Raw genomic sequence first — 26487 nt, forward strand, 5'->3', positions numbered from 1 at the left:
CACCATAAAATGTTAATGTGAATTAATTTGCAATTGTGTTAATTGTGCATGGGGTGGTGATTAATTGACAGTCCAAATTAAGCATAATTTGGGAACCAAGCTACTGATTGTCTAGTGTGTCGGAAGGAACTGCAGATGCTGGTTTAAGCTGAAGATAGACACAAAATGCTGGAGTAACTCAACGGGAAAGGCTGCATCTCTGGAGAGAAGGAATGGGTGACGTTTTGGGCCGAGACCATTTTTCCTTTCTCAAGAAGGGTCTTGGCCCAAAAACATTGCCCATTCCTTCTCTCCAGAGATGCTACCTGTCCTCCTGAGTTACCCTGGGATTTTGTCTATCTACTGATTGTCTAGTATTCCTTGGTTTAAGGACTAGATAACATCAAAGTTCAGTTCTTATTTTGTTGCCATAGAGTTGATTTAACTAAAAATACAATTAATTTATCCTGCGCCTTGGTATTCATGGATTCTAGATTGCAGATTACTGTAATCTATTAGAGCAAAGATACAACAGTTTTTGCACTCAGACCTTGATGTAAACAAATAAAGTATTTTTGAGATTGTAAGTGTACTTTAAGAAGCTTCACAGAAAGCTGGATGTGCGGACTTGATTTTTTTTATCCCCCTCTTTAATTATACCGTAAGGATTTCTAATTAATTTGGGAACTTTAGGCCTGTTTTTTTTCTCCTCAGTATGTGCGTGCAAATGTGTACATGTGCATTTCATTACTTGATTGCTCAAGGAGCCTTTTGTTTAAGTTGGCAAAGCTAGTTGTGGAAGCATAGTTTGTCTGCTGGCAGATTAACTACATGGCAGGCAAAAAGGGCCATGTGAACCATAGAAAATTCTACATATTTTTGCTTGAGAAAGCCATGCATAACATGGGTAGAGCAACTTTGGAGACTGCTGGAGCTTGTCTCACTGCCATAATTAATCTGACATCAAATATGTAGTCTTTTGTGTGTGATCTATAGTGTTCTTGAATACTCGGCAATATGCCTTTGTTCCCAGAGTGGAAATCTTTCTGGATAAAGTTGCTGCGAATTTTAATTTGACAGTTAAGAACTTAAATTTGGCTATTTATACTCCCTTCACCCCTCGGATCTGGTCTGTTTTATAAAGTACTAGCTGATCTAGTTTCCCATTGTATAATTCTCAATTTGGCTTGGTATACACAGTTCCTTTAGAAATGATTCTTTGCTGTTACTCTCATCAGGGATCGATGGTAAATTGAATAAAAGCTTCATTGACTTACCCTGAATATATTTTCCTACTCTTTTGGAAGATCTGGGTAGATCTTTTTACCAGTACAAAGACCAGTTGCTTATGTCTTGCTCTCAAAATACTTTTATGCAACTATGTAGAAAGTTACTTATTCCATTACTGAAAACTTGAGTGGAAGGAAGCAATTCTTGATCCGAGATTCTCATCCAAATAAGACGATTTATAACATGAAACATTTTATATTCTTGTGAAAAGTTTGTTGCTTGCTGATACCTTTTGGCTATTTTATATTTGGTAGATTGAATTTTAAAGAAATTAACTGCGTATCATCTACTTAACGTTGGCCTTTTCTGTGTCTTCATACGCTGCGGACTCCCATGCAATTAAAGCCTCTTACACCTTCGTGGGCTCAATTCCTTCATAGGAACGCCATTTCTAAAATTGATCACAGCTCTTCATTCACAATTTAAGAGATCACAATCCCAAAGTTTAGAAGTGAAATAATAGATGGATTGTATCTATGTGCCTTTTTCTACTTTGCCTCAAAGTAGCATTTTAAGCTCAAATTAATTAGATCCCATGTTGAGTCTGCAGAAGGGTATCGACCTGAAACGTCACCCATTCCTTCTTTCCAAGGATGCTGCCTGTCCCGCTGAGTTACTCCAGCATTTTGTGTCTATCTTAATTCTATAAATCTTTTTAAAATCAAGACATATTTTTGATCCCTGTGAGATAGATGGGGATTGGGAATGTGGAGGAATAGTTGAAGAGGGTGATAAACTTAACACGAGTGTTGTTCAACTTTAAAGAAAGGGAATGAAAGTGAAGTCTGTGAGAGAATTCTTGAATCTTGATCCACAGGTGTTCACCATCCTTAGTGTGGTGTAACAAGCAGTGATAGAACAAAATACAAAGTATTGTGTAGAAGTGTTTTGATCCGAAACATCTCCTATTTCTTTTCTCTGAAGATGCTGTCTGACCTGCTGAGTTACTCCAGCATTTGTGTCTAAGTATAATTTTGGTTGCTTCAGGTGTCAAATTGCTCTAAAACAAGTTTAAACCTCTGCCTTGGAATTGGCAGAATGGACATCTTTTTCATAATTATCTTGGAATACCATTTATTCATACACACCAGATAAATGTCTACACTGCGACGTTGCAGATATTTATAAAGCAAACACTGTTGTATTTAGTCAGAAGCCACATTATATGTACAGTGTACACAGGTTCATTTGATTTTTATACCTTCAGCGTAGAAGCATTGTTTGTTTTCAAAATGTTTATGAAATTGGTTCATTCAGGCTAGGCTATCTCAGCTCTTCCATGGAGAAACAGCCCCCCATTGTTTTTTCTTTAGTTAGTCATTCTACAATTTGTTGTCTCATCCATTATCCCAAAGTTTGATAATCTGGTCATTTTACAGTCAAATATTACGGGGAGAACACAGGATAATGCGGTTAAGGGAAAAATAGATCAGCCATCATCAAATGGAGGAGTAGACACAATGGGCCAAATGATCTGATTCTGCTCTTATATTTTATGGTCCAAATGCATGGGAAATCCAATTCTGCCTTCATGCAGGAAGAGTTCTAACAAAAATGTTCAGTTGAGATTGGAAATTGTGAAATTAAAAATTAACATTTGATCTTTTGAAATTGTCCCTGTTTTTTTTTCATTATTCAAACATGATGCAGATTTCACGTGTAAGTTTATTACCTATTGGGAGCAAGAAGATGATTTATGACTGACCTTGAACTTTCAGTCAGTTTGTTGACCGTATTGACATGATGCTATTTAAGTAGCGTTCTAAGACGCTTGGGGGTGATGTGTGGAGGTCTGATGTCATAAAGCTCTGCCTGACTTTAAAAAATAAGTATTGGAAACTTAAACAGTTTATGTAAAATAGAATAATGTTAATATTTCTGAATGAGGTTTTGTGTGTACATGTGACAGCAAATCCATTCTCCAGAAATGTTCAATCCGGACTTTATGGAATAGAAAGTTAGTCATCCAGAAACAATAACACAAGTATTTTTAATTACTGCCCTTGAATAAGTCAGTCTTGATATGACCGTATCTCAGCTTGTCTACTGTGTAGGAAGGAACTGCAAATGTTGGTTTACACAGAAGATAGACACAAAATGCTGGAGTAACAGCGGGTCAGGCAGCACCTGAAGTCTGAAGAAGGGTCTCAACCTGAATCGTTACCTATTCCTTCAATCCAGAGATGCTGCCTGTCCTGCTGAGTTATTCCACCATTAACTTCAGGACATTTATGAATGGATCTGTAAAAGCTGGTAATTGTGGGTTGAAGGGGTTTGTGGTTCACCTAATGCATTTTAATCATATTCCACTTTTAAATTCTAATGACAACTAAAATATTCCGATGCACCGCATGGTTGAAAAGGGAGCTTATGAAATGTCTTGGTTTAAATATTTCTGCAAACCCATTATAATTACTGGCATATTTAGAGAAATCTATATACTAAAACTCTTGTTTGTTTGTTCCTGAACTACAGCCAAAACGGTACATGATAGCGCAACAATTTAAAGCCCACCTTACTCACCGTCGTCCCTTTGGTGCTAATGGAAGTTTTATTGAAATCAGTGTTATATTTTAAAAGTTATTCACATTTTAAAGTTGAAAGCTATCTCTGGGGGAGGGAGGGGGGGGGGGGATGGAGTGGGGGAGAGGGGGAGGGTGCTGCACCAAAATACAGGAGAGGTTTCGGCCCAACCGGTCCACTTGGTCTAGTATTATAATAAAATTTTGTGGAAATGTTTTTGTTACCTGAGCTGATAGTTGTTTTAGGCTAGGTGTGTACAGAGAATGGACTTGAACGCAGATTCTGAGGTTGCTTTGAAGATTAAAGGATTGTGCATTACAGCCATATACAAGTTAGCATGTTATTGTAGAAATGGAGGTGAAGGTGATTGCATTTGGTTTCATATAAAATCAGGTTGACGTTAAGGTGCTAAAATGCAAAAAGACATCATCACTGATTTATTATATAGCTCGTGTCTAAAATGTACCACAAGAGCACAGAAGAAAGGTCTCCACCCGAAATGTCACCTATTCCTTTTCTTCAGAGATGCTTCCTGGCCCACTGAGTTATTCCAGCTTTTTGTATCTTCGGTGTAAACCAAGATCTGCAGTTCCTTCCTAAACATGAACTTGTCTGCCATTCGTTGAGGTCATGCTTGATCTTCTACTTCCGCGTCAATTTTCTGCACATTCTCCCCTTGCCATATTTCCTTTAATATCCAGAAATCTGTTGACTTTTGCTTTGAATAAATTCAATCACTGAGCTTCCATGGACTGAACACAGATTGGAGTTGCGTATATTTGAATATTGTTGTTTTCTCCACAGTTCATTATATTGTACATTCGATGTTTGCTATGGTGCATTACGTTATCTGTCCGTTACATTATCTGATTGTTACGCATTATCAAAATAGAAATACTGCAAGAGGTCTGGAGAGAAAAGGATTGGTGATACTGCGGATATCGGGTAATTTTCTTTTTGACTGTCGGCAGACATCTTGGGTATTTCAAGTGCTTTTTTGACGGTTCTGGTACTTGCTGCTTTTCTTCCCTAAATGCAAGCATTTGCTATGTGGAAGTCAGCTCTGTGGATTTTATTGTGTATGGTGTCTCCTAGTGGCCAGATTATATTTTTGTCATGGGAGGTTTTCTAACCCAGTGTGTCATTTCAAGGAAAGTATTTGCTAGATTATTTAAAAATAACTAGAATAGCTTTTTTGAAATCCATTGTCTGTAGTTATCTTGAAAACAGAAGTGCTGATAGACACACAATGCTGGAATAACTCAGCGGGACAGGCAGCAGCTCGAGAGAGAGAAGCATTGGGTGATGTTTTGGGTTGAGACCCATCCCCAATCTGAAGAAAGGGTCTCAACCTGAAACATCACCCATTCCTTCTCTCCAGAGATGCTGCCTGTCCCGCTGAGTTACTCCAGCATATTGTGTCTATCTTCGGTTTAAACTAGCATCTGCAGTTCCTTCCTTTTCAAACAGAAGTGAAGTGATGGTCCCTTAAAATATTCAAAATTAGAAGCTGAGACGATTTGGATGAATTAAAAACATTCATACTGGTCTTCGCATCTTTAGTCATTCAGTGGGTTTTCCCTGGGTGCCCTGGTTTCTGCCCATATTCCAAAGATGTGCAGGTTTGTAGGGCACCTGGCTTCTGTAAATTGACCCTAGTATGTAGGATTGAATTACGGTACGGGTGATCGCTGGTCGGCCTTTTTCCACGCTGTATCTTTAAAGTCTAAAGTTTAAAGTCCTTGACTCCTCAAACAGCAGAGTGACCTAACCTCATACACTTAAATCAGGTCATCCTTTGGTGTGGAACTTGGCATATAATGAATAGCACCTCATTTATTAATTTATCTCCACAAAGTAATTATTTTGCTGAGGAGTATAGTTCTCGTTGCTCAGTTCTCATTTTGAAGAGATGTTGCAGGTAATGGGTGAGGGGTGCTGGCTGCGTATTACAATTTCAAGAGAACCTGAAGAAAGATCTTAAATGTTCGCGCAAATGTAACCTGCTATGGGTATATTAGTAAATATGCAGATGATACTAAGATAGGTGGAGTAGTTGATAGTGAGGTAGATTTTCAAAGTCTACAGAGAGACTTGGGCCTTTTGGAAGGGTGGGCTGAAGGATGGCAGATGGAGTTTAATGCTGATAAGTGTGAGGTGCTGCATTTTGGTAGGACAAATCAAAATAGGACGTACAGGGTAAATGGTAGGGAATTGAGGAATGCAGTGGAACAGAGGGATCTGGGAATAACTGCATTGTTCCCTGAAGGTGGAATCTCATGTGGATAGGGTGGTGAAGAAGGCGTTTGGTATGCTTGCCTTTATAAATCAGAGCATCGAGTATAGAAGTTGGGATGTAATGTTGAAATTGTACAGGGCATTGGTGAGGCCGAATCTGGAGTATGGTGTGCAGTTCTGGTCGCCAAATTATAGGAAGGATGTCGACAAAATGGAGAGGGTACAGAGGAGATTTACTAGAATGTTGCCTGGGTTTCAGCACTTAGGCTACAGAGAGAGGTTGAACAGGTTGGGTCTTTATTCTTTGGAGCGTAGAAGGTTGAGGGGGGACTTGATAGAGGTTTTAAAAATTTTGAGAGGGACGGACAGAGTTGACGTGGGTAGGCTTTTCCCTTTGAGAGTGGGGAAGATTCCAACAAGGGGACATAGCTTCAGAATTGAGGGACAAAGGTTTAGGGGTAACATGAGGGGGAACTTCTTTACTCAGAGGGTTGTGGCTGTATGGAATGGGCTTCCGGTGGAAGTGGTGGAGGCTGGCTCGATTTTATTATTTAAGAGTAAATTGGATAGGTATATGGATAGGAGGGGATTGGAGGGTTATGGTCTGAGTGCAGGTAGATGAGACTAGGTCAGGGAGAATGGTCGGCGTAGACTGGTAGGGCCGGACAGGCCTGTTTCCATGCTGTAGTTGTTATATGTTATATGGACCAATTTTGCATTTATTAAGGAAATACTTTAGTACAGTAAAACTCTAATAATCCATGACGTAGGTGTACTGAAATCATGATGATTTGGCATCTTGCTCGCCAGGCATCTTTCCCCTGCTCCCCAGCAGCTTGCTGGAGTTCCTGGAAAAATTCTTATTCTACTGTGTGACATTTAAAGAAAATGAGTTATATCTGCATTGGAGCATCACGAGAATAACATCGGGTAGTCTGGAAAATCTGTTAGTCCAGCATCGTCTGAGTCCCAATTGTGACCAATTTGAGGTTTGTATCTTGTTCTTTGGAAGCAGAACATCATCAGCTTATCATGTGTACATTGGTCAAACAATTTTTAAGATGGAATGCGATGGGAATCCTATACAATATTGAATGATTTCTTGTGGAGTAGATGAGTGAACTGAGTGTGTAAAAATGTACATTGGGGTGCAGCAAAGTAATTTGAGAGGAAGATTGTTTGGAGATCAAATACAAGCGGACACTTGGCCAATCACCAGTTTCTTTGCAGTTAGTTTTTTGTAATTTTATACGATCAAAATTTTATGTCACTGAAAGGAAGCATGCAGGTACAGCAGGCAGTGAAGAAAGCCAATGGAATGTTGGCCTTCATAACAAGAGGAGTTGAGTATAGGAGCAAAGAGGTCCTTCTGCAGTTGTACAGGGCCCTAGTGAGACCGCACCTGGGGTACTGTGTGCAGTTTTGGTCTCCAAATTTGAGGAAGGATATTCTTGCTATTGAGGGCGTGCAGCGTAGGTTTACTAGGTAATTCCCGGAATGGCGGGTCTGTCGTATGTTGAAAGACTGGAGCGGCTAAGCTTGTATACACTGGAATTTAGAAGGATGAGGGGGGATCTTATCGAAACATAAGATTATTAAGGGGTTTGAACACGTTAGAGGCAGGAAAGATGTTCCCAATGCTGGGGGAGTCCAGAACAAGGGGCCACAGTTTAAGAATAAGGGGTAGGCCATTTAGAACAGAGGTGAGGAAAACCTTTTTCAGTCAGAGAGTTGTAAATCTGTGGAAGTCACTGCCTCAGAAGGCAGTGGAGGCCTAGTCTCTGAATGCATTCGAGAGAACTAGATAGAGCTCTTAAGGATAGCGGAGTCAGGGGGTATGGGGAGAAGGCAGGATTGGGGTACTGATTGAGAATGATCAGCCATGATCACATTGAATGGTGGTGCTGGCTCGAAGGGCCGAATGGCCTACTCCTGCACCTATTGTCTATTAAATGGTTATATCTGAAGTCTTGAACTCTGCACAGCACATGCATGAATTGGACTTTGATATGTTTGTAGAAACCTCTGTCTTACCCAGGTATAGAAAATTGGTGATAGTCATATTAATCTATGTATACTGTGTGTCTGGGTTTTGCTAAAATAGTCCATGGCTAGCATGTGTGGAAACTTTTTAATGCTTAAGAAGCTACAACATGACCTGGCTATAGAGCACAGCCTAATTTATCATGCTGATGAATCTTTGGCCTGTGATATCGAGCTGCAGTAATTATCAATAGACCTTACAAAAACCACCTGTCGTTATTTATAGCATACTTTTCTTAGAATATATTTGTCGGAATTGGATGGATTACTGGGAGCTCAAAATGCACTTGGTAGGCAGTTTATTAACCCATGAGGTTCCATAAAATCTTGTGCTTCAACATTATAGGAAGGGATGTAAAGATAAGATATTTTTTCTTTATCTATTTCGCTTTATATTTTAAAATACAACAAATGGAAGTACCTGTTGAGCTGAGCTTTAATATGAAGGGCCAACTTCTATCAGCCTCTTTGTTGTTCAATGTGTTCTTTGCTCCCAAAAATGAAGATTGCAACTTGTGAAGAAAAAATAAATCAAACTTAATATGCTTCATGTAAGCTTATATTAAAGTGCAAATTAAGTTCCAGCCTCAGTAAAAATTATGAAATTATAAATACCAGGCCGATTTTGTGTACAATGTTCATGTTAGTTTCTCAGTGTATAATACAACATTCAGATGCCTGCCTTGATCAGGAAACAGCTGGAGGAACTGAGTGGGTCAGACAGCATCTGTGGAGGGAAATGACCAACGTTTTAAGTCTGGTCCTTTCAGATTCTATCAATCTATTCCTTTACCAATTTAATAGAATTGGGTATATAAACAATGTTGATTACAAATAAATATTTAACTCTAAGCTTTGAGTGGAATCACAACCTGGAAATGAAAATTCTACTTGAACGTGAACCAGGTAAATAAGTTTGATTACATTTAAATAATGGTTCATAGTGCTTCCTGGTAGAAGTTAGTTGATAAAGTTTGAAATAAAGGCTCCACTTTTCTTCAGATAGCAGGGAAAGAAGAAATTGTAAACATGAGGAATCACAGCATGATAGATAAATTGCCTTGGTTACGTGCTACAGAAATTTCTTGATAGACAATAGACAATAGGTGCAGGAGTAGGCCATTCAGCCCTTCGAGCCAGCACCGCCATTCAATGCGATCATGGCTGATCACTCTCAATCAGTACCCCGTTCCTGCCTTCTCCCCATACCCCCTCACTCCGCTATCCTTAAGAGCTCTATCCAGCTCTCTCTTATCATATCATATCATATATATACAGACGGAAACAGGCCTTTTCGGCCCACCAAGTCCGTGCCGCCCAGCGATCCCCGTACATTAACACTATCCTACACCCACTAGGGACAATTTTTACATTTACCCAGCCAATTAACCTACATACCTGTACGTCTTTGGAGTGTGGGAGGAAACTGAAGATCTCGGAGAAAACCCACGCAGGTCACGGGGAGAACGTACAAACTCCTTACAGTGCAGCACCCGTAGTCAGGATCGAACTACCTTCACCACTCTCTGACTGAAAAAGTTCTTCCTCATCTCCGTTCTAAATGGCCTACCCCTTATTCTTAAACTGTGGCCCCTTGTTCTGGACTCCCCCAACATTGGGAACATGTTTCCTGCCTCTAATGTGTCCAATCCCCTAATTATCTTATATGTTTCAATAAGATCCCCCCTCATCCTTCTAAATTCCAGTGTATACAAGCTTAGCCGCTCCAGTCTTTCAACATACGACAGACCCGCCATTCCGGGAATTACCTAGTAAACCTACGCTGCACGCCCTCCATAGCAAGAATATCCTTCCTCAAATTTGGAGACCAAAACTGCACACAGTACTCCAGGTGCGGTCTCACCAGGGCCCGTACAACTGTAGAAGGACCTCTTTGCTCCTATTTGCTGGCAACTAAAATCTTGACCAAGTAATCATATTGGAATGCCATCAGTAAACAATGCAAAGGATTTGTATTAATACAAACCATAATGTATCTATAGTAATCTAAAAAGCATTCGTAGATTAACAATGTGGTACAAAAAAATTCTAGAAGTTGCCACTGCATGTCTTTTGAAATGGTAGATGATTTGGACACCATTGCTATATCTGAGTACGTTGTCACGCAAGGCAGTGTTGCCTGTTTCTGATTAAGAGTTTGTTGCCAAGAACTGCAGTGTGGATGGGAAGGTTTTCTTGGATTGGATTTGCATGATTGGTTGTTGCTTAGCCTGGTTAAAAAATAGAACTGTGGAATCTGACAGTTGTGATGTGTCATCAGAAGTCTGACCTTACTGCCATCAAATCCATTGCAAACTGAAAGTGCAGATAGCTGGTTCTACATGTGTGCGCGCTACATCTAGCCAGATTCCCAATTTCTTTGATTACAGCTGTTTGATATCCGGTCCATGATCTGGTCTGTCTGAAATCAACAAAGATGATTACGTTAAGTGAGAAGTTGATTAAAAATAGCAGTAAAGAAATCTTCAAAGTTACGCGAATTCTAAAGTGCAAACTTGCTTCTCGATATTCTTGTTCTACATTGCTGATTCCGCAAAAGGAACCTTCTCACCGTAAGCACATTTTTAAATAGTAGTATTTGCATTTAACTGTTGAAATTGTACATAATGCATAGGGATAACGTAACTGAGGCTCTTGGCATCTTTGATAATTTTAAATAGTCGGTAATAAAAATCCATAGTGTCTTTCCTACCAGGCTTCAATATTGAGCTGGAACAGTAGAATAACATAACATTCAAGCCTTTGGTTAAATCATCAACTACTTCAAATACTGAAGTTATGAGCCATTACAAAGAATAGGTCGCGAGAGTTTTAGTTGGGGGTAGGGATGCAATGGGGGAAATTAGAGTCTTGGATTTTTGAAACCGAGTGGCTGATATTAGTTTTGATTAACTTTCATATAATGGTGCACTAATACTGTTACAAGCTTTAAAAAAATTACTTTAATGATTTACCATGGTTATTTAGGTTGTCAATCTTTAACTTAGATATGGCTAGCCGGCCTTCCATGGTAGAACTGGTGGGCAATTTCTAGAGATCATCTATTCTCGCATGCTCTCGCCTTTAACTCTTTCTATTGACTTTTTACATTTATCACTCTGTATTTGCATGTGAGGAAATTTTCAAGTTACACGAATGTATCTCAATAGTGCTATTGATAAAGGAGCAAGAAGAAAAGGATATTTTGAATTACAAGAAGTCATTAACCAGGACATTACACTTGGGTTTGTAGGCACAACAAACTACAGATGCTGTAATCTAGAGCACAAAACAAAGTGATCAGGCAGCATCTGAGGAAGGAATGGACGGAATTTGGGTGGAAATTTTGTAGTTAGAAATCGTAGAGGCAAATGATGAAAATGAGAATGTTATCTCAATCGAGAAAGTCTTTGCAACTGTAGAAAATAATGTCTACCCATTGGATCTATTCTGATTTGAATGTAGTCTCATTTGTCCTCTAAATTATACCATAATTTATTAATTTCAAGCTGTGTTTAATGGGTAGTGTTCCAATCAATATTATAATTAATTATGTGTGGGGCATAGTAAAATTGGAATCGGCTAATTTATGGTTGAATCAAAAGCACCTCTTCACATTGGGTATTTGAAATCTGGAACTTTTCTCCAAAATAGTGAATGCTGCATTAATTTAAATGTTCTAGGCTACAATGCATAGATTTTGAGTAAGGGTAACTACCAAAAAGCCCCGTACAAGGGCGAGGCTGGCAAATGCAGGGGATGTCTCCACCTGCAGGTTTCCCTTCACGTTGCACGTCATTCTTGCATGGGAATATATCACTTACTTATTACTAAGTTTCAATCTTGGAACTCCCCTACTCAGTCGGCCATGTAGATGAGTGGAATTGAGATAGAGGTCTACCAGTGTTGAATTGAATGGCAGGGCAGCTGATTAGATTGTTAATAGGCTAGTCGGCCATTAGAGAGGCCGAAAAATTAAATGATTTGGTTGAGCAGACTGAGTGTTTCTGTGGCTTATAACTTTTAACTCGTTGATTTAAATTCATGTCATCCAGATCCAAAACATGTGGTGAAATGTAGATGAGGTGAGTAGCCATATTTTCCCCAAGGTATGGAAGTCTAAAACTAGAGGGCAGAGGTTTAGGGTGAGAATGGAACGATTAAAGAGGAATCTGAGGGACAGCTTTTTCACAAAGAGGATGGTGCATATATTGAATGAGCTGCCAGAAGTATTAAAATTTGAATTAGCAAATACAGCATTTAAAAGACATTTGGATATGTATGTGGATACTGGAGGGATACGGGCCAAGTGCAGGCAATTGGGACTAGCTTGTGGTGGGGCAACTTGGCTGGTTGGGCTGAAGAGCCTGTTTCTGTGCTGTATAGCTCTGACTCTGACTTTCGTTCCTTTTGGCCTAGTAGATACTAGGAAAGGCAAGGCAAGTTTATTTATATAGCACATTTCATACAGCAATGGCAATTCAAAGTGCTTTACACAGAGCATTAAAAAAAATACAGAACAAGGAGAAAAGGTAGGAAAATCAAACTCTTGGGCAGCTTGCCAGTGTTAACTTGCATTGTGGACATGGGTGTTAAAGTGGCTAGTTTGGGGAAAAAATAAACATGGCAGACATGGCTATTTGGGTTTAGTATGTGGCTGTGTGGCTGTGTTCTGCAGCTGCGGCTCACCGGCAGTCTCTCTGTCTTTTTTTTGTTTTTTTGTCTGTCATCGTTTAATGTACGTTTTGTTTTTATTTTTAACTCTGTGTATGTGGGGGGGTGGTGGGGGGGTTGGGGGAAACCTTTTTTCAAATCTCCTCAACGGAGATGCGACCTTTACCGTGTCGTATCTCCGTTCGCGCTACGGCCTAACATCGTGGAGTCGGCGGCCTCCAGCTGGGATCGACCTTGAAAACTCCGGTCGCAGGGCCTGGACTTACCATCTCGGAGGCTTCGGCCGTGGGCCCTGCAGACCGCAACATCGGCAGTTCGCAGGTCCCTGGCTGGCGACCGGCTTTCGGGAGCTCCAGCCGTAGCAGCTTCAACCGCCCCGAAGTGCGAGGTATGATCGACCCGCTCGCAGGCCCCTCATCGCCCTGCGTGGCTCGGCCGCAGCACTTTCCATCGCCCGGTGGGGGCTCAGGACTTTCATCGGCCTGCTTGGCTCGGCCCTGGGACTTTCCATCGCCCGGTGGGGGCTCAGGACCTTCATCGGCCTGCTCGGCTCGGCCCTGGGACTTTCCATCGCCCGGTGGGGGCTTCAAAAAGTTGGGAGCCTCGATCACCTCGTGGCACCACGGGAGAAGAAATCAGGAGGAGATAAGACTTTGCCTTCCATCACAGTGAGGGTGTGCCTAGAACAATCACTGTGATGGCTGTTTGTGTAAAAAATTGTGTAAAAATTGTATCTGTGTGTCCTGTGCTTTTAGTTGTCTACTGCCGCCGGACCCTGACGTGAGAGGACGCTGGCGTTGTTTATTCGCCGCTTCTCCGTTAGGATAGTTTGTCTGTTTGTTTTTATGTTTGATTGTTTATGTAAAGCGCTTTGAGCACCTGATAAGGCGCTATATAAAATTAATGCTTATTATTATTATTATTATTATAGTATTGAACGCAACCAACAGACCTGGACAATGTCCATTGAATGCTATATTAGGATCTTTTGCATCAATCTGAACTGCCATTTAAAACTATTCAAATAGATGTAAATAAAATGCCAACTAGAAAAATTAAGTAAAATTATTTGCACATTATACATAAGTTTGAAGATCTAATTTCACATACCCAGATCAACAGCCAAGACCTTCATGGATCATAGCTGGCAATTTTCCCCTTTCTCTTAAACCCCTCCCCCTCCTGACCTACCCTGAAATGTGGTTGCTTTCTCAGCCACCGATTGTTATGCAAGCTACTACTTTCATGGATTTTTTTTTGAGATTGGATTTATTGGGAGTTTGCTGTGAGCATTGGCTGCCTTGTTGGGTGCAGCAGCTAATTTGTTCCTCCTTTTAATGTCCTTGCAGCTGTTTTCGATGTATATATTTTTTGTTAATATTAGTTCCCATGGTAACTGGTTTATCCAATCCAATATCAGCATTCGGTTGCAAAAATAATTCAATGTTCGAAAAGTAAATCTGGAATAGAGCATCTGAATTAACTGGAAGATCCTGGTGTTATTGAAGTTAGAAGCACCATCTGCTAAACAATTTGACTCTTGTAAGCAGATGTATATTGATGCATGGAAAAGTTTTGACATGGTTGCAATTGTTGGCATTAATTCTAAATTGGCTGCCAGAAAACAAAAAAAGTCTTTGGTCTTTGATTAAACCTTACTATTAAATAGCATTTGTATTTAAATTTTTTGTTTTCTGCTAAACCAAAGAATCTCGTGACCTATAGTTTCATCAAAGTATATACACATACAAGCTCATCAGTAGTATGAAAAGTATCAGTTTATTTTAAATTATACTTGTTTCTTTTCCAAGGCAACAAGCAAATAAGGAATAAGAATTCTTAAGTCTTTGATTTATAATTACACCAAACTTGCATTTCAGTTTTAGACATTGGGTAGTTGTGAACCTGATACCTGATCACTTGTTTTCTGTAAATCAGTTACTGGTCTAAAACAGCTTGCATTTATGTAATATCTTGGTAGTAAAGCATTCGCAGAACTAATTACACTAAAGGGAGAGATAAGGGAAGGGGTAATCAAAAGTTTTTAAGGAGGAATAAATGATCATCTTCTCTCCTTCGAAGAATGAATGAAACTTTATTGTCACGTGTACCCAGGGTTGAAAGCTTTGTTTTGCATACAACCTAGACAATACACGATTGTTGCCGCCGACAAAGTTCTAAAGTTACAAAAGTGATCGGGCAAAGATACCTGATGGCAGCACCGCCAATAATATGGCAAAAAAAGTGTACGATATCCAAGAGGCCCTCAATCTTCTGAGCATCTTCTTTCAAAAAGGCTTATCTTTAAAGTTGTGCTCCACCTCTTCGCATTGATCTGACATGATAACTTGTATCAGAGGCAAAAGTCACATGGCACTAATCTGGCGCCATCCTTTACAATAGATAATCAGTGTGTTTCAAATGCAGAAATTTGTTAATTGACTGAGATGGTATTGAAAGATTGGGAATATCAGTATTCCATGATCTCAGGTGGCAGAGCAGGCACAAGGAGAAAAATGACATATTCATGCATCTATTTTTATGTTAACAAAATGGCACATCCTGTCCAATATAAAGTTTTTGTAGATATCTTGTGGCACAACTGTGTCTTCAATTGGAGCCTTGCTTGAACTCGTAGTTTAAATACTGCAAGCTTAAGCTAGTCTTAAAAGATAAAAAGATTTTTTAAATCTTCCATTTTCTATGAATGTTGAATATTTTAATAGAATCAATGATCAGTTTCTGAGGCTGGCTGCATGATACAGATGAGACGAGATATAATATAATAAGATGGTTGAAGTAAAACTAATGCCTATACAAGCAGTTATCAGTATGTTCTTCATCACAGACATCCCACAGCTGATGTTTAACTAGAGACCCCTGTTTAATATCGCAACCAATGGATGCCAACAGCTGTGTTGAAACTCATCCTTGGTACAGCACAGAATGGAATATCCACTTAAGAGAAAAATAGTCTAAGAAATCAAACGATAAATAGTCAGCATGTTCTGTAAAAGGCTTCAATCTCATTTGAATTCCATGATGTGCAGCGTGGACAAAGATAATGTAATACATTGTGGCGTGCATCGGACAACCCGAAATAAGGCGAGCAGCCAGGAGTGTTAACGGCAGGTATTGTAATTGGCAAATCGCTGGCCACTGTAATGCTGGACGGTCGTACGTTCTCTCCGCTGCAGAGACTGCCCCAGGGCCAAAGACTCGCCTTATTTCGGGTTGTCCGATGCACGCCACAATGTATTACATTATCTGCCCCAGGGCCAACACCCGGGCCCTCCCCGGACTATACCAAGTGCCGAGGGGTTCGATGCACAGGGTGGCCTGACCTCTGGGAGGCACCACAACACTTTAAATTTGCAAAAGGTCTTAAACAGGGTGTATTACTGAATGCAATTGGGAATGGCGGGACTATCATATGTTGAAAGACTGGAGCGACTAGGCTTGTATACACTGGAATTTAGAAGGATGAGAGGGGATCTTATCGAAACGTATAAGATTATTAAGGGGTTGGATACGTTAGAGGCAGGAAACATGTTCCCAATGTTGGGGTAGTCCAGAACCAGGGGCCACAGTTTAAGAATGAGGGGTAGGCCATTTAGGAGGGAGATGAGGATAAACTTTTTCAGTCAGAGAGTTGTGAATCTGTGGAATTCTCTGCCTCAGAAGGCAGTGGAGGCCAATTCTCTGAATGTATTCAAGAGAGAGCTAGATAGAGCTCTTAAGGATAGCGGAGTCAGGAGGTATGGGGAGAAGGCAGGAACGGGGTACTGATTGAGAATGATCAGCCATGATCACATTGAATGGTGGTGCTGGCTCGAAGGGCCGAATGGCCTACTCCTGCGTCTATTGTCAATGTAGAAATGAGGGCCCATAGATATCTCTGGTTATTGTCATACTAATTTTGATTTTTGAATCTTATTTCTAAATTAGCTAAAAATAGTCAAAAGGGTGTGGCAATATTTTACATTAATAATCTTATCCTGCAGATTATTTCTGATTGATCAAACATTGGTATGAGATTGTATTTTGTTAAACGTCTTTAATTATTTGCAAAATAACCATAGGAATAGAGTACACATATGCGTTGCTAAAAGAAACATGACCATTTTAAACAACATGCAAATCATGTACTTTTCTAATTCATTGCTCTAAATTTGAGGTATCCAGACTGGTTAGACCACATTTGGTGCACTTGTTATGATTCAAATCTTTGAATTTAAAAGGGTATAGAAGCACTGAAGGGAGAAAATGGATTTACCACGACAATGCCGGAAATTTGGGTGTTTTGCACACTAAAAATTTTTTTTTTGTTTCTTTGGAAAAGCTGCTGGAAGGTTTAACTAAGTGTTCTGATAATTATATATTTTGGGTGGATAGTGTTTCCACCTGTGGGGAATAGCAAAACTATAGGCAATCAACATAGAATTGTCACGAAAAGGGCGAATGAGGAATTCAAAGAAACCTGTTTATCCAGAGTGACATGGATGTGGAGGTTGCTGCAAAAGTTGGAGTAAATGATAGGTTCATAAGGGAAGGTGAGATAAACAGAAGGGAGGTTATAATAAAGGTTTGACACTAGAAGGTGTAGAATGTAGACATTCTGTAAAATTAGTACTTTTATACACCCCAAGAATCCCTGAAAAGAGCCTGAATTCTCAATTTTCTAAATGCCTATCTTGCAATTGGAGCAAATAGTAGCTTTCCTGATTGTGTAGAATTACTGACTGTATGTGGAAGATCAGTTTTTCAGAATTTATAAAGCAGATAATCCATGCATTTACCAGAACTTAGTAGAAATCTCATTGTGCTGTAGAGGCAGCGCAACAATAGAGTTGCGAGAGACCCGGGTTCCACACTGACTACGGATACTTGTCTGTGTGGAGTTTGTACGTTCTCCCCGTGACCTGCGCGGGTGTTCTCCAGTTTCCTCACACACTCCAAAGACGGACAGGTCTGTAGGTTAATCAGTTTGATATAATTGCAAATTGTCCCTAGTGTGTGGGATAATGTAAGTGTGCAGGGATTGCTGGTCGGCGTGGACTCTGTGGGCCGAAGGACTTGATTCTGCCCTGTATCTTTAAACTGAAAAACTAAACATTCAGAACTTTACTTCTACACAAAGCCCATCATTCAACTGTCATCTCGTATAGAAAACTGATTCAAATAGTTACTGCTGATACTTTTGTACATAGATCATAGAAAAACAGCACAGAAACAACCCTTTGCCAGCACCAAACATAATGCCGAGGTGAACTAATCTCCTCTGCCCCACATGATCCATATCCCTCTGTTCCCTGCATGTCCAGTACAGGTGCTCCTCAGCTTACGATGGGGTTCTGTTCTGAGAAACCCATCGCAAACCGAAAATATTGTAAGTCGAAAAGCATTTAATACACCGGATCACGTGGCCGGAAGCGAGCTGTGGCTCGCTACAGGTTGCTGCCGTTTGCATTATCTCAAAGTTGAAATATCGCAAGTCGAAGCATCGTAAGCCGGGGAGCACCTGTATTTGTACTTTGGTTTCTTACTGGGATTTTCAATTTCTTCTCTGCATGCTTTTAATTTAAACTTTCGTTAACAACTGAACTTCTCTGATCATTCAAAACTAAATTCTGTGAAATCTGGGCCACATCTTCAGATTTGTTTTGATCTTTTGGAGGGAGACATTTTCTATGCAGATGAAAAAATTTAATTGAACAAGGCAACAAATTTCCATCCTTGAATAACAGAGGCCTACTTGCGATACATTAGTTTATCTAAAGCAAAGCTCAATATGCAATAGATATCATGTCACTTATTTACAAATCTGAAGGAATTGGTTCACTGAAGGTCAACACGGTAGGCTACATTCCCTAAAGATTTTATTCAAAGGAGTAGAAGTCTGAATTCTGCTCTTAACACTGACTTAATTACATTTGTTTTAGAAATCTGAAAATAAATTGAAACAGAGATAAGTCTCAATGCAGTTACAAAGTGTCTCTTCCACTTTTAATTCCATGAAAGAGTATCCTTCAAGGTGCAGAAATACAACAGTGCCCTCATCTGGCGATGACAATGCTGCACTGCTTTTAAAACAAATGTTTTACAACCATCCACTCAAGTTTCTCTAGTCAGCAATTTAAAACATTTACATAACTTAGAGCAGGACTGGTACTAGATAAAAGTGCGCACAAACCTAATGTTGGTTGAGCCGTTACAGGTCTTTCTAACTTCCAGTAGTATTTTGTACACAAAATTAACCTGTTAAATTACAATCTGAGAATGATTTAAACGGAAGACAGCAGCTCTTTGGTGTTTGAGATATGGTGTAATAAATTACTTCAAGCTGTGCAGAGTTGAGCACTAAGCCAAAAAACTGCTCACGGTGTTTGGGGAATTGCAGTGAAAATCTGGAGGAGGAGTTGCGATCTTGTCCTCCACAGATGCTGCCTGGGCCACTGAGTTCCTGCAGCATTCCTCTTTGCACAATGAAAGTATAAACTGCATGAGTGTCACTGCGATGGAGGGAATGTACAATACTGAGACTGTCGATGCATTTATTTAGCGTTTAAAATTTAAATATCTATGCAATTATTTTTAGACTATTGAACGATTACAATTAGATTTTTTTTAAATCTGCAGGTCCAATTATACCAGATTTAATGGAGCAGTTCTCTCCCCCAAGTCTTGCTCCGGCAATCCTTATGAAGTTAGTAGAGGCCATCGAAAGGACGGGTAAGATGAACAAAGTTCATAATTTGAGTTTCAGAAATAATATTTTGAATTAAAACAAATGTAATTTGTTTAAAAGATGAATGAAGTTATGGGCTTGGCATCTTATAACTACTTTGCAAGATAAAATGTTGCCAGCAAAATAAAATCATTGTAATTTGGAATCAACTAATATCTCAAATTTTAATGGTGCATGATCTTTGCTCAAATGTTTTTAGTTAACATTATTTGTAGTGCTGCAATTTTAACTGATCTGCAGATCATTATCAAATGGAAAATAATTTTGTAATGTTAGTATTTTAAATCCATGAGTTCTGGCTTCAGGAATACACTATAGTTTGAGGATAGTGTGGCTCATGGAAATAAAGGAGCTTGTCTGCTGTGCCTTCCATAATGTTTGGGACAAAGACCATTTATTTATTTGCCTCTACTCCACAATTTGAGATTTGTAATAGAAAAAAATCACACGTGGGTAAAGTGCACATTGTCAGATTTTAATAAAGGCCATTTTTATACATTTTGGTTTCACCATGTAGAAATTACAGCAGTGTTATGGACATCACCAGTTGCTGGGTGTCTTCTCTGGTGATGCTCTGCCAGGCCTGTATTGCAGCCATCTTTATCTTATGCTTGTTTTGGGGGCTAATACCCTTCAATTTTCTCTTCATCACATAAAAGACATGCTCAATTAGGTTCAGATTGGGTGATTGACTTGGCCACTCAAGAATCAAGCAATTTTAGCTTTGAAAAACTCCTTTGGTGCTTTAGCAGTTTTGGCAGTTGTCTTGCTGTAGAACGAACCACCAGCCAATGAGTTTTGAGGCATTTGTTTGAACTTGAGCAGATAGGATGTGTCTATACACTTCAGAATCCATTATGCTACTACCATCAGCAGTGTATCATCAATGAAGATAAGTGAGCCAGTACCTTCAGCAGCCATACATGCCCAGGCCATAACACCTCACCACTGTGTTTCACAGATGAGGTGGTATGCTTTGTATCTTGGGCAGTTCCTTCTCTCCTCCATACTTTGCTCTTACCATCACTCTGATATAAGTTAATCTTCGTCTCATCTGTCCACAATACTTTTTTCCAGAACCATGGTTGGTCTTTTAAGTACTTTTTGGCAAATTGTAACCTGGCCATCCTATTTTTGCAGCTAACCAGTGGCTTGCATTTTGCAGTGTAGCCTCTGTATTTCTGTTCATGAAATCTTCTGTGGACAGTGGTCATTGACAAACTCACACCTAACTCCTGAAGAGTGTTTCTGATCTGTTGGACTTGTGTTTAGGGATTTTTCTTTATCATAGAGTGAATTCTTCTGTCATCAGCTGTGGAGGTCTTCCTTGGCCTGCCAGTCCCTTTTCAATTAGTAAGCTCACCAGTGCTCTCTTTATGATGTTCCAAACAGTTGATTTTGGTAAGCCTAAGGTTTGGCTGATGTCTCTAACAGTTTTATTCTTGTTTCTCAGTCTCATAATGGCTTCTTTGACTTTCATTGGCACAACTTTGGTCCTCATGTTGATAAACAGCAATAAAAGTTTCCAAGGGTGATGTAAAGACTGGAGCAAAGACTGGGTGCTGAGAGCTCTTATACCTGCAATAAGGAGGCAATTAAACACACCTGAGCAATTACAAACACCTGTGAAGCCATGTGTCCCAAACATTATGGTGCCCTGAAATGGGGGGACTATGTATAAACACAGCTGTAATTTCTACATGGTGAAACCAAAATGTATAAAAATACCCTTTCATAAAATCGGACAATGTGCACTTTAACTGCATGCGATTTTTTTTTTTTTCCTATTACAAATCTCAAATTGTGGGGTACAGAGGCAAATAAATAAATGATGGGTCTTTGTCCCAAACTTTATGGAGGGCACTGTACATCTGAAATTCACTATTTACTGGTAATGCTGTTAAAGAATTGTTTGGATATTGAATATGTGAATATAGATTTCTCTAACTTCATGTAACTCCTACTTATAAATTATCCTCCAAGATTTCCGTCACCTCCAACGGGATCCCACTACTAGCCACATCTTCCCATCTCCACCCCTTTCTGCTTTCCGCAGAGACCGTTCCCTCCGTAACTCCCTGGTCCACTCGTCCCTTCCCACCCAAAGCACCCCCTCCCCAGGTACTTTCTCCTGCAACTGCAGGAGATGCAACACCTGTCCCTTTACCTCCCCCCTCGACTCCATCCAAGAAACCAAACAGTCTTACCAGGTGAGGCAGAAGTTCACCTGCACCTCCTCCAACCTTGTCTATTGTATCCGCTGTTCCAGATGTCAACTTCTCTACATCGGCGAGACCAAACACAGGCTCAAGTTTCGCTCAACACCTTCGCTCAGTCCGTCTTAACCAACCTGATCTCCTGGTTGCTCAGCACTTCAACTCCCCCCTCCCACTCCCAGTCTGTCCTTTCTGTCATAGAGGAACAGCATCTCATATTTTGCCTGGGCACTTTACACCCCGAGCGGTATGAACATTGACTTGTCCAACTTCAGATAGTTCCTCTGTCCCTCTCTTTCCCCCCCACAGTCCCAGTTCTCCCACTGTCTTCCTGTCTCCAACTATATCCTATATTTGTCCCGCCCCCTCCCCTGACATCAGTCTGAAGAAGGGTCTCGACCCGAAACGTCACCCATTCCTTCTCTCCTGAGATACTGCCTGACCCGCTCAGTTACTCCTGCATTTTATGTCTACCTTCAATTTGAACCAGCATCTGCGGTTATTTTCCTACCTACTTTCCCCCCTCTCTTTGTCCCTCTTCCACCCTTGTTTTCCGACTAGCTTCAACGTCATTAAATTTTCTGTATGCCTCGTTGTCACCTTCCCCTCAGCCAACAATGAACCGTTCTACATTTCCTTGATCACCCTCTGCTTTGATCTGTCGTTTTCACACATTACCCGTCTATCTCTGGTCTCCGTCTCCCCTGACTCTCGCCTCGACATGAAACATCACCCATTCTTTCTCTCCAGTGATGCTGCCGGTCCCGCTGAGTTACTCCAGCTATCAAAGTGTCTATCAAAGAATGGCTTATGACAGTCACTGCCTTCCAAACTGATAGCTTAAACTGGTCATTTAGCTTTATAGTTCCCTAATTTTTCCAGTGTAACCTGAGCATGAAGCTCACTTAATGCAAACGTTTGATTTATGTTTACCAGGTCTTGAGAGTGCCAATTTATACCGGACTTCTGGTTCATGTGGTGGTGCTGAATTAAAGCAGTTGTTGGATTATGGTAAATACTTGTCACATTTGGATGCTTTTCAAGTTGTAAAACACAATGCTTGATAAAAATGTGTACACTGTTCTTTTATATGTATATATGGTTAAGTGTATTGCCCCTTAAGTGAACTATTGCTGTCTTTCCGCATCACTTTTATTGATAAAGGAGCAGGATTTTCCCCATTTTGTTGGAAGGTGTGGGAAGTGTGGTGGTGAATGTTGCTAATTATGACTTTCTTAAATTTCTTAAGCTTTTGCTTATCTTCACTGAAGTAAAAAAAAAAAAAATCAAGTTGTTTTGGGTAGCCGCCGCATAACCTTGGCGTGAAGGTCCTGAAACAGTTAATCGAGACAGTTTTCAGTGCCATTCAGTACTTTTAGTTTGTATGTACTTTGGGTTGCCACTAGAGGGCTGCTTAACACAGTGTTCACATTACCGAAATGAATTACCAGGGGACCAAAAGATACCAGCTGATTTATCCAAAACTAATTTATCCCATTAATCATTGAAATCAAAATTGTTACTGCTGGTTTTATTTCCATCTCATTTAAGTTTGATCCAGTCCTTTGTAAATGAGCTTATACAATAAGCAGAAGGTATTTATTCACAAAATGCTGGAGTAACTCAGCAGGTCAGGCAGCATCTCAGGAGAGAAGGAATGGGTGATGTTTTGGGTCTCGACCCGAAACGTCACCCATTCCTTCTCTCCTGAGATGGAGGCTTTAGAAAGGATTCAGAGTGGATTCAGCGTGCGTTTACCAGATTGATGCCTGGAGTGGAGGGTATTAGCCTCCAGGAGAGGTTGGACGGATTTCAATTGTTTTTTCTGGTACCCCAGAGGTTGCAGGGAGACCTGATAGAAGTGTATAAGATTATGAAGTCGTAGATGGGGTAGACTGGAGGGTGGCTAGTGCCTAGAACATGCTGCCGGGTTGAAGCAGGTACATTCGTGTAATTTAATAAAAAGACTTTTGGCTAGACAATAGAGGGATATGGGTTATGTGCAGGTTGATAATTGACTTAGCATCATGTTCGGCACAGACATTGTGGGCCTGTTCTTGAGCTGTACTGTGCTGTGTTCTATAAAAGGTAAAACATGTAAAGCACCATTTTTTATTAATTTAATGGAAGGAATTCCCATGAAAGTTCTTCTGTTCTAATATTTCTCCATTTGGATAAAATGTTGATATAGATGTCAGCTGCCTTTTGAGATCCAAGTAGAGGTCTTATGTTACATTGAACATGAGCATACCGGTTGACCATTGAGTTTGTAACAAACGTATGTGACACTGTGCTACAAAGTACATTTTAGTGTAATCTGACCCATGGCTACTTTTTTTCTCTCCCGCCTCGGAGCAATATTAATGCTGTCAATGCTCGTGCTCTGGTTGTGGTTGATAACTAGGTCTAGCATACAGCCAGACACTTTGGCTCCCACTGACTAGCAATATGCATACCCTCACTCCATCTAATCCAACCACTGGGGACTCCTAATATGGCTATTTGTGGAAGTTTGTGTTTTTTCTTGCTGTGCTGGAAATCTGCCCTACACAGGCTTATCGGAAGGTATATCTCATAACAATGGCACTGCTTTTTGTAAACAGATCTCTGCATGCTTATTGCTGTGCCTTCTCTATAAAAGTTAAAAGTTCAGTAAAACTCACAACAGCCAATTTGTTTTGAAAATATTTCTGCGTAGTTACGTGTGTTTCTCAATACACTAGATGCACCTTCGGTGGACATGGAACAGTTTGATCTGCAGTCGCAGACTGAGGCAGTGAAACTATATCTTCAGGAATTACCAAATCCTGTCATTCCTTCATCGATCCACAGTGATATGGTTTATATAGCTCAAGGTAAGAAAGAAATAACTTGAATTTGTAATAAACCTCTAACAGTCTCAGAATATAAAAATCTTTAGTTGGTACTGGAATACTTTGAAAGAAAGTTTGGAAGAAATGTGGAAATTCAGAAAGATATTCAGGAATCAAGGTTGCACTTATGGGAGGAAAATAGTTCATTGCAAAATTCCATAAATTGCAAATGAAAAAAGGACATATTAAATTGTTTTAGCTAATGGTGGGAGTATGCATTGTGCTTTTGAAAATATAATTGGATTTTTAACAACAAATTCTGAGGTAAAACGCAAGACCAAGTTAGCTGGAGTTCAACAACTGGACTTACTGAAAAATTCAAAATATTTTATTTTTCTAACAGTCTCTTATCCCAAACCGCTCAACTTTTTTTTGCCCAGCTCCTAGCCTGTGGTTTACTTCTAAATCTGCATTCATTGTAAATTTCACATTTTTTATGCACGTCGTGCAAAACTAATGGTTCCGTTCATTTTATGTCAAATTGATGTTACATTGAGGGTCAGAATAAGATTTTTGCTTCATTCATTGAACTGTCCTCAATTGCAAACAAGAATAATTGTTAATCCTTCGCCTGTGGTTTGCCCACAAATTTCAGTAGTTTGTATTAAACCAAGAGCTGTGTGCAGAAGTACGTGTGAACCTCTAACGTGAGCTTGATTTGGCACGCACAGTACTGAGGGACTTAACCACTGTTTGTACTGTGTGGTATATAAAGCTTGGGTGTGGTTATATAACAAAAATTAAAAATGCAGAAGACCTCCTGCTGCTCAGTATGTCGCACTGGTTAGCCTGCAGTGTGAGGCCCTATTAACTTTTTATATTGGTGCAGAATGCAATGAAAGGATGTGGTTTCTCCTTCTACTCGATCTATAAATTGTCCAATCATTTGCATCAGAGAAATAGCAGACCTATAGTACAGCGCGTACTTGAGTATTTGTGGTCGGTGTCACAATGCATGCAGTTTTCCACTAGCTACCCACAGTACTTTAAAGGTTTTCTTTTAAACCAGACGTGAATTATTAACTCTCTGGATTAGCCTCAATGTTATCGTAACAAATTTTGGACACAGTGAATTTTGATCTTTGCTGCATGTTAATAGATCTTTTATCTAGCTATTGACAGCCAGCCATGATATTTAAATTTCTTCAATGCAGAGGTACTCAATACAGAGGAGTGTGCACAGTTGCTGAGGAGAGCTATCCGGTCCCATAATGTGCCTCAGCAGTACTGGCTTACACTTCATTATTTGATCAAGCATTTCTGCAAACTTTGTCAAAACTCTGGAAAGAACAACCTGAGTGCAAGAACTTTGGCGGAAATTTTCAGTCCTCTACTTTTTAGACAACAGGCGGCAAGGTACGTATGCTACCAGAAAGTCTGCTTCCGAAACATTTGAGAAACATCAAAATATTAACTTTTCTTGTATGGTTTTAATGTTATACCAGTTTAAAATTAAATTTGCCATTGTAATTTTTTTTTAAATAAATGTTTTGGTTTCAGATTTTCATTATTTGAGATTTTAAATTACTTTTTATCTTTGCTTATCTAGTTCGGATACAAATCCTGAATATCTCACAAAAATTGTGGAAGTACTTATAACTAGTGAATGCCACGAAACTCAGACTGCTCCAGTGCCGGCACCAGGTAAGATTCTGTCTCTTGCTTAAATGTTTAAAACATATGTAAACCCCAATGGTGTTATCACTCCAGAACGATCACTTTTGTTTTGTATAAAGAACTAATATGGTTTTACACTTCAGTTCAGAACAAAATTAGTTTGTCAAAAAGTAAATATTCTTGTACTAAACCATTTGTTCCAGTAAGGTCTCTTTTCATTTCGGCTTGTAGTCATTTACAAAGATGGCTTGGTGTAGTTTTTCCTCAAAGTTCATCTTATGATAGA

The 26487-nt window shown here is 39.8% G+C and overlaps 1 protein-coding gene across 1 annotated transcript in view; it reads left to right on the plus strand.

Annotated features, from left to right (window-relative positions):
* The window catches only part of pik3r1 (phosphoinositide-3-kinase, regulatory subunit 1 (alpha)), a 75321-nt gene that overhangs the window by 20565 nt on the left and 28269 nt on the right, over positions 1 to 26487 (plus strand). Inside the window, exons 3-7 of the mRNA XM_078396728.1 lie at positions 19387 to 19479; positions 22648 to 22722; positions 24435 to 24566; positions 25739 to 25940; positions 26134 to 26228. Coding sequence (XP_078252854.1) covers positions 19387 to 19479; positions 22648 to 22722; positions 24435 to 24566; positions 25739 to 25940; positions 26134 to 26228 — 597 coding nt within the window. The remainder of the gene's footprint in view (positions 1 to 19386; positions 19480 to 22647; positions 22723 to 24434; positions 24567 to 25738; positions 25941 to 26133; positions 26229 to 26487) is intronic.

The sequence above is a fragment of the Rhinoraja longicauda genome, chromosome 3, assembly GCF_053455715.1.
Source record: "Rhinoraja longicauda isolate Sanriku21f chromosome 3, sRhiLon1.1, whole genome shotgun sequence".
NCBI lineage: Eukaryota > Metazoa > Chordata > Chondrichthyes > Rajiformes > Arhynchobatidae > Rhinoraja > Rhinoraja longicauda.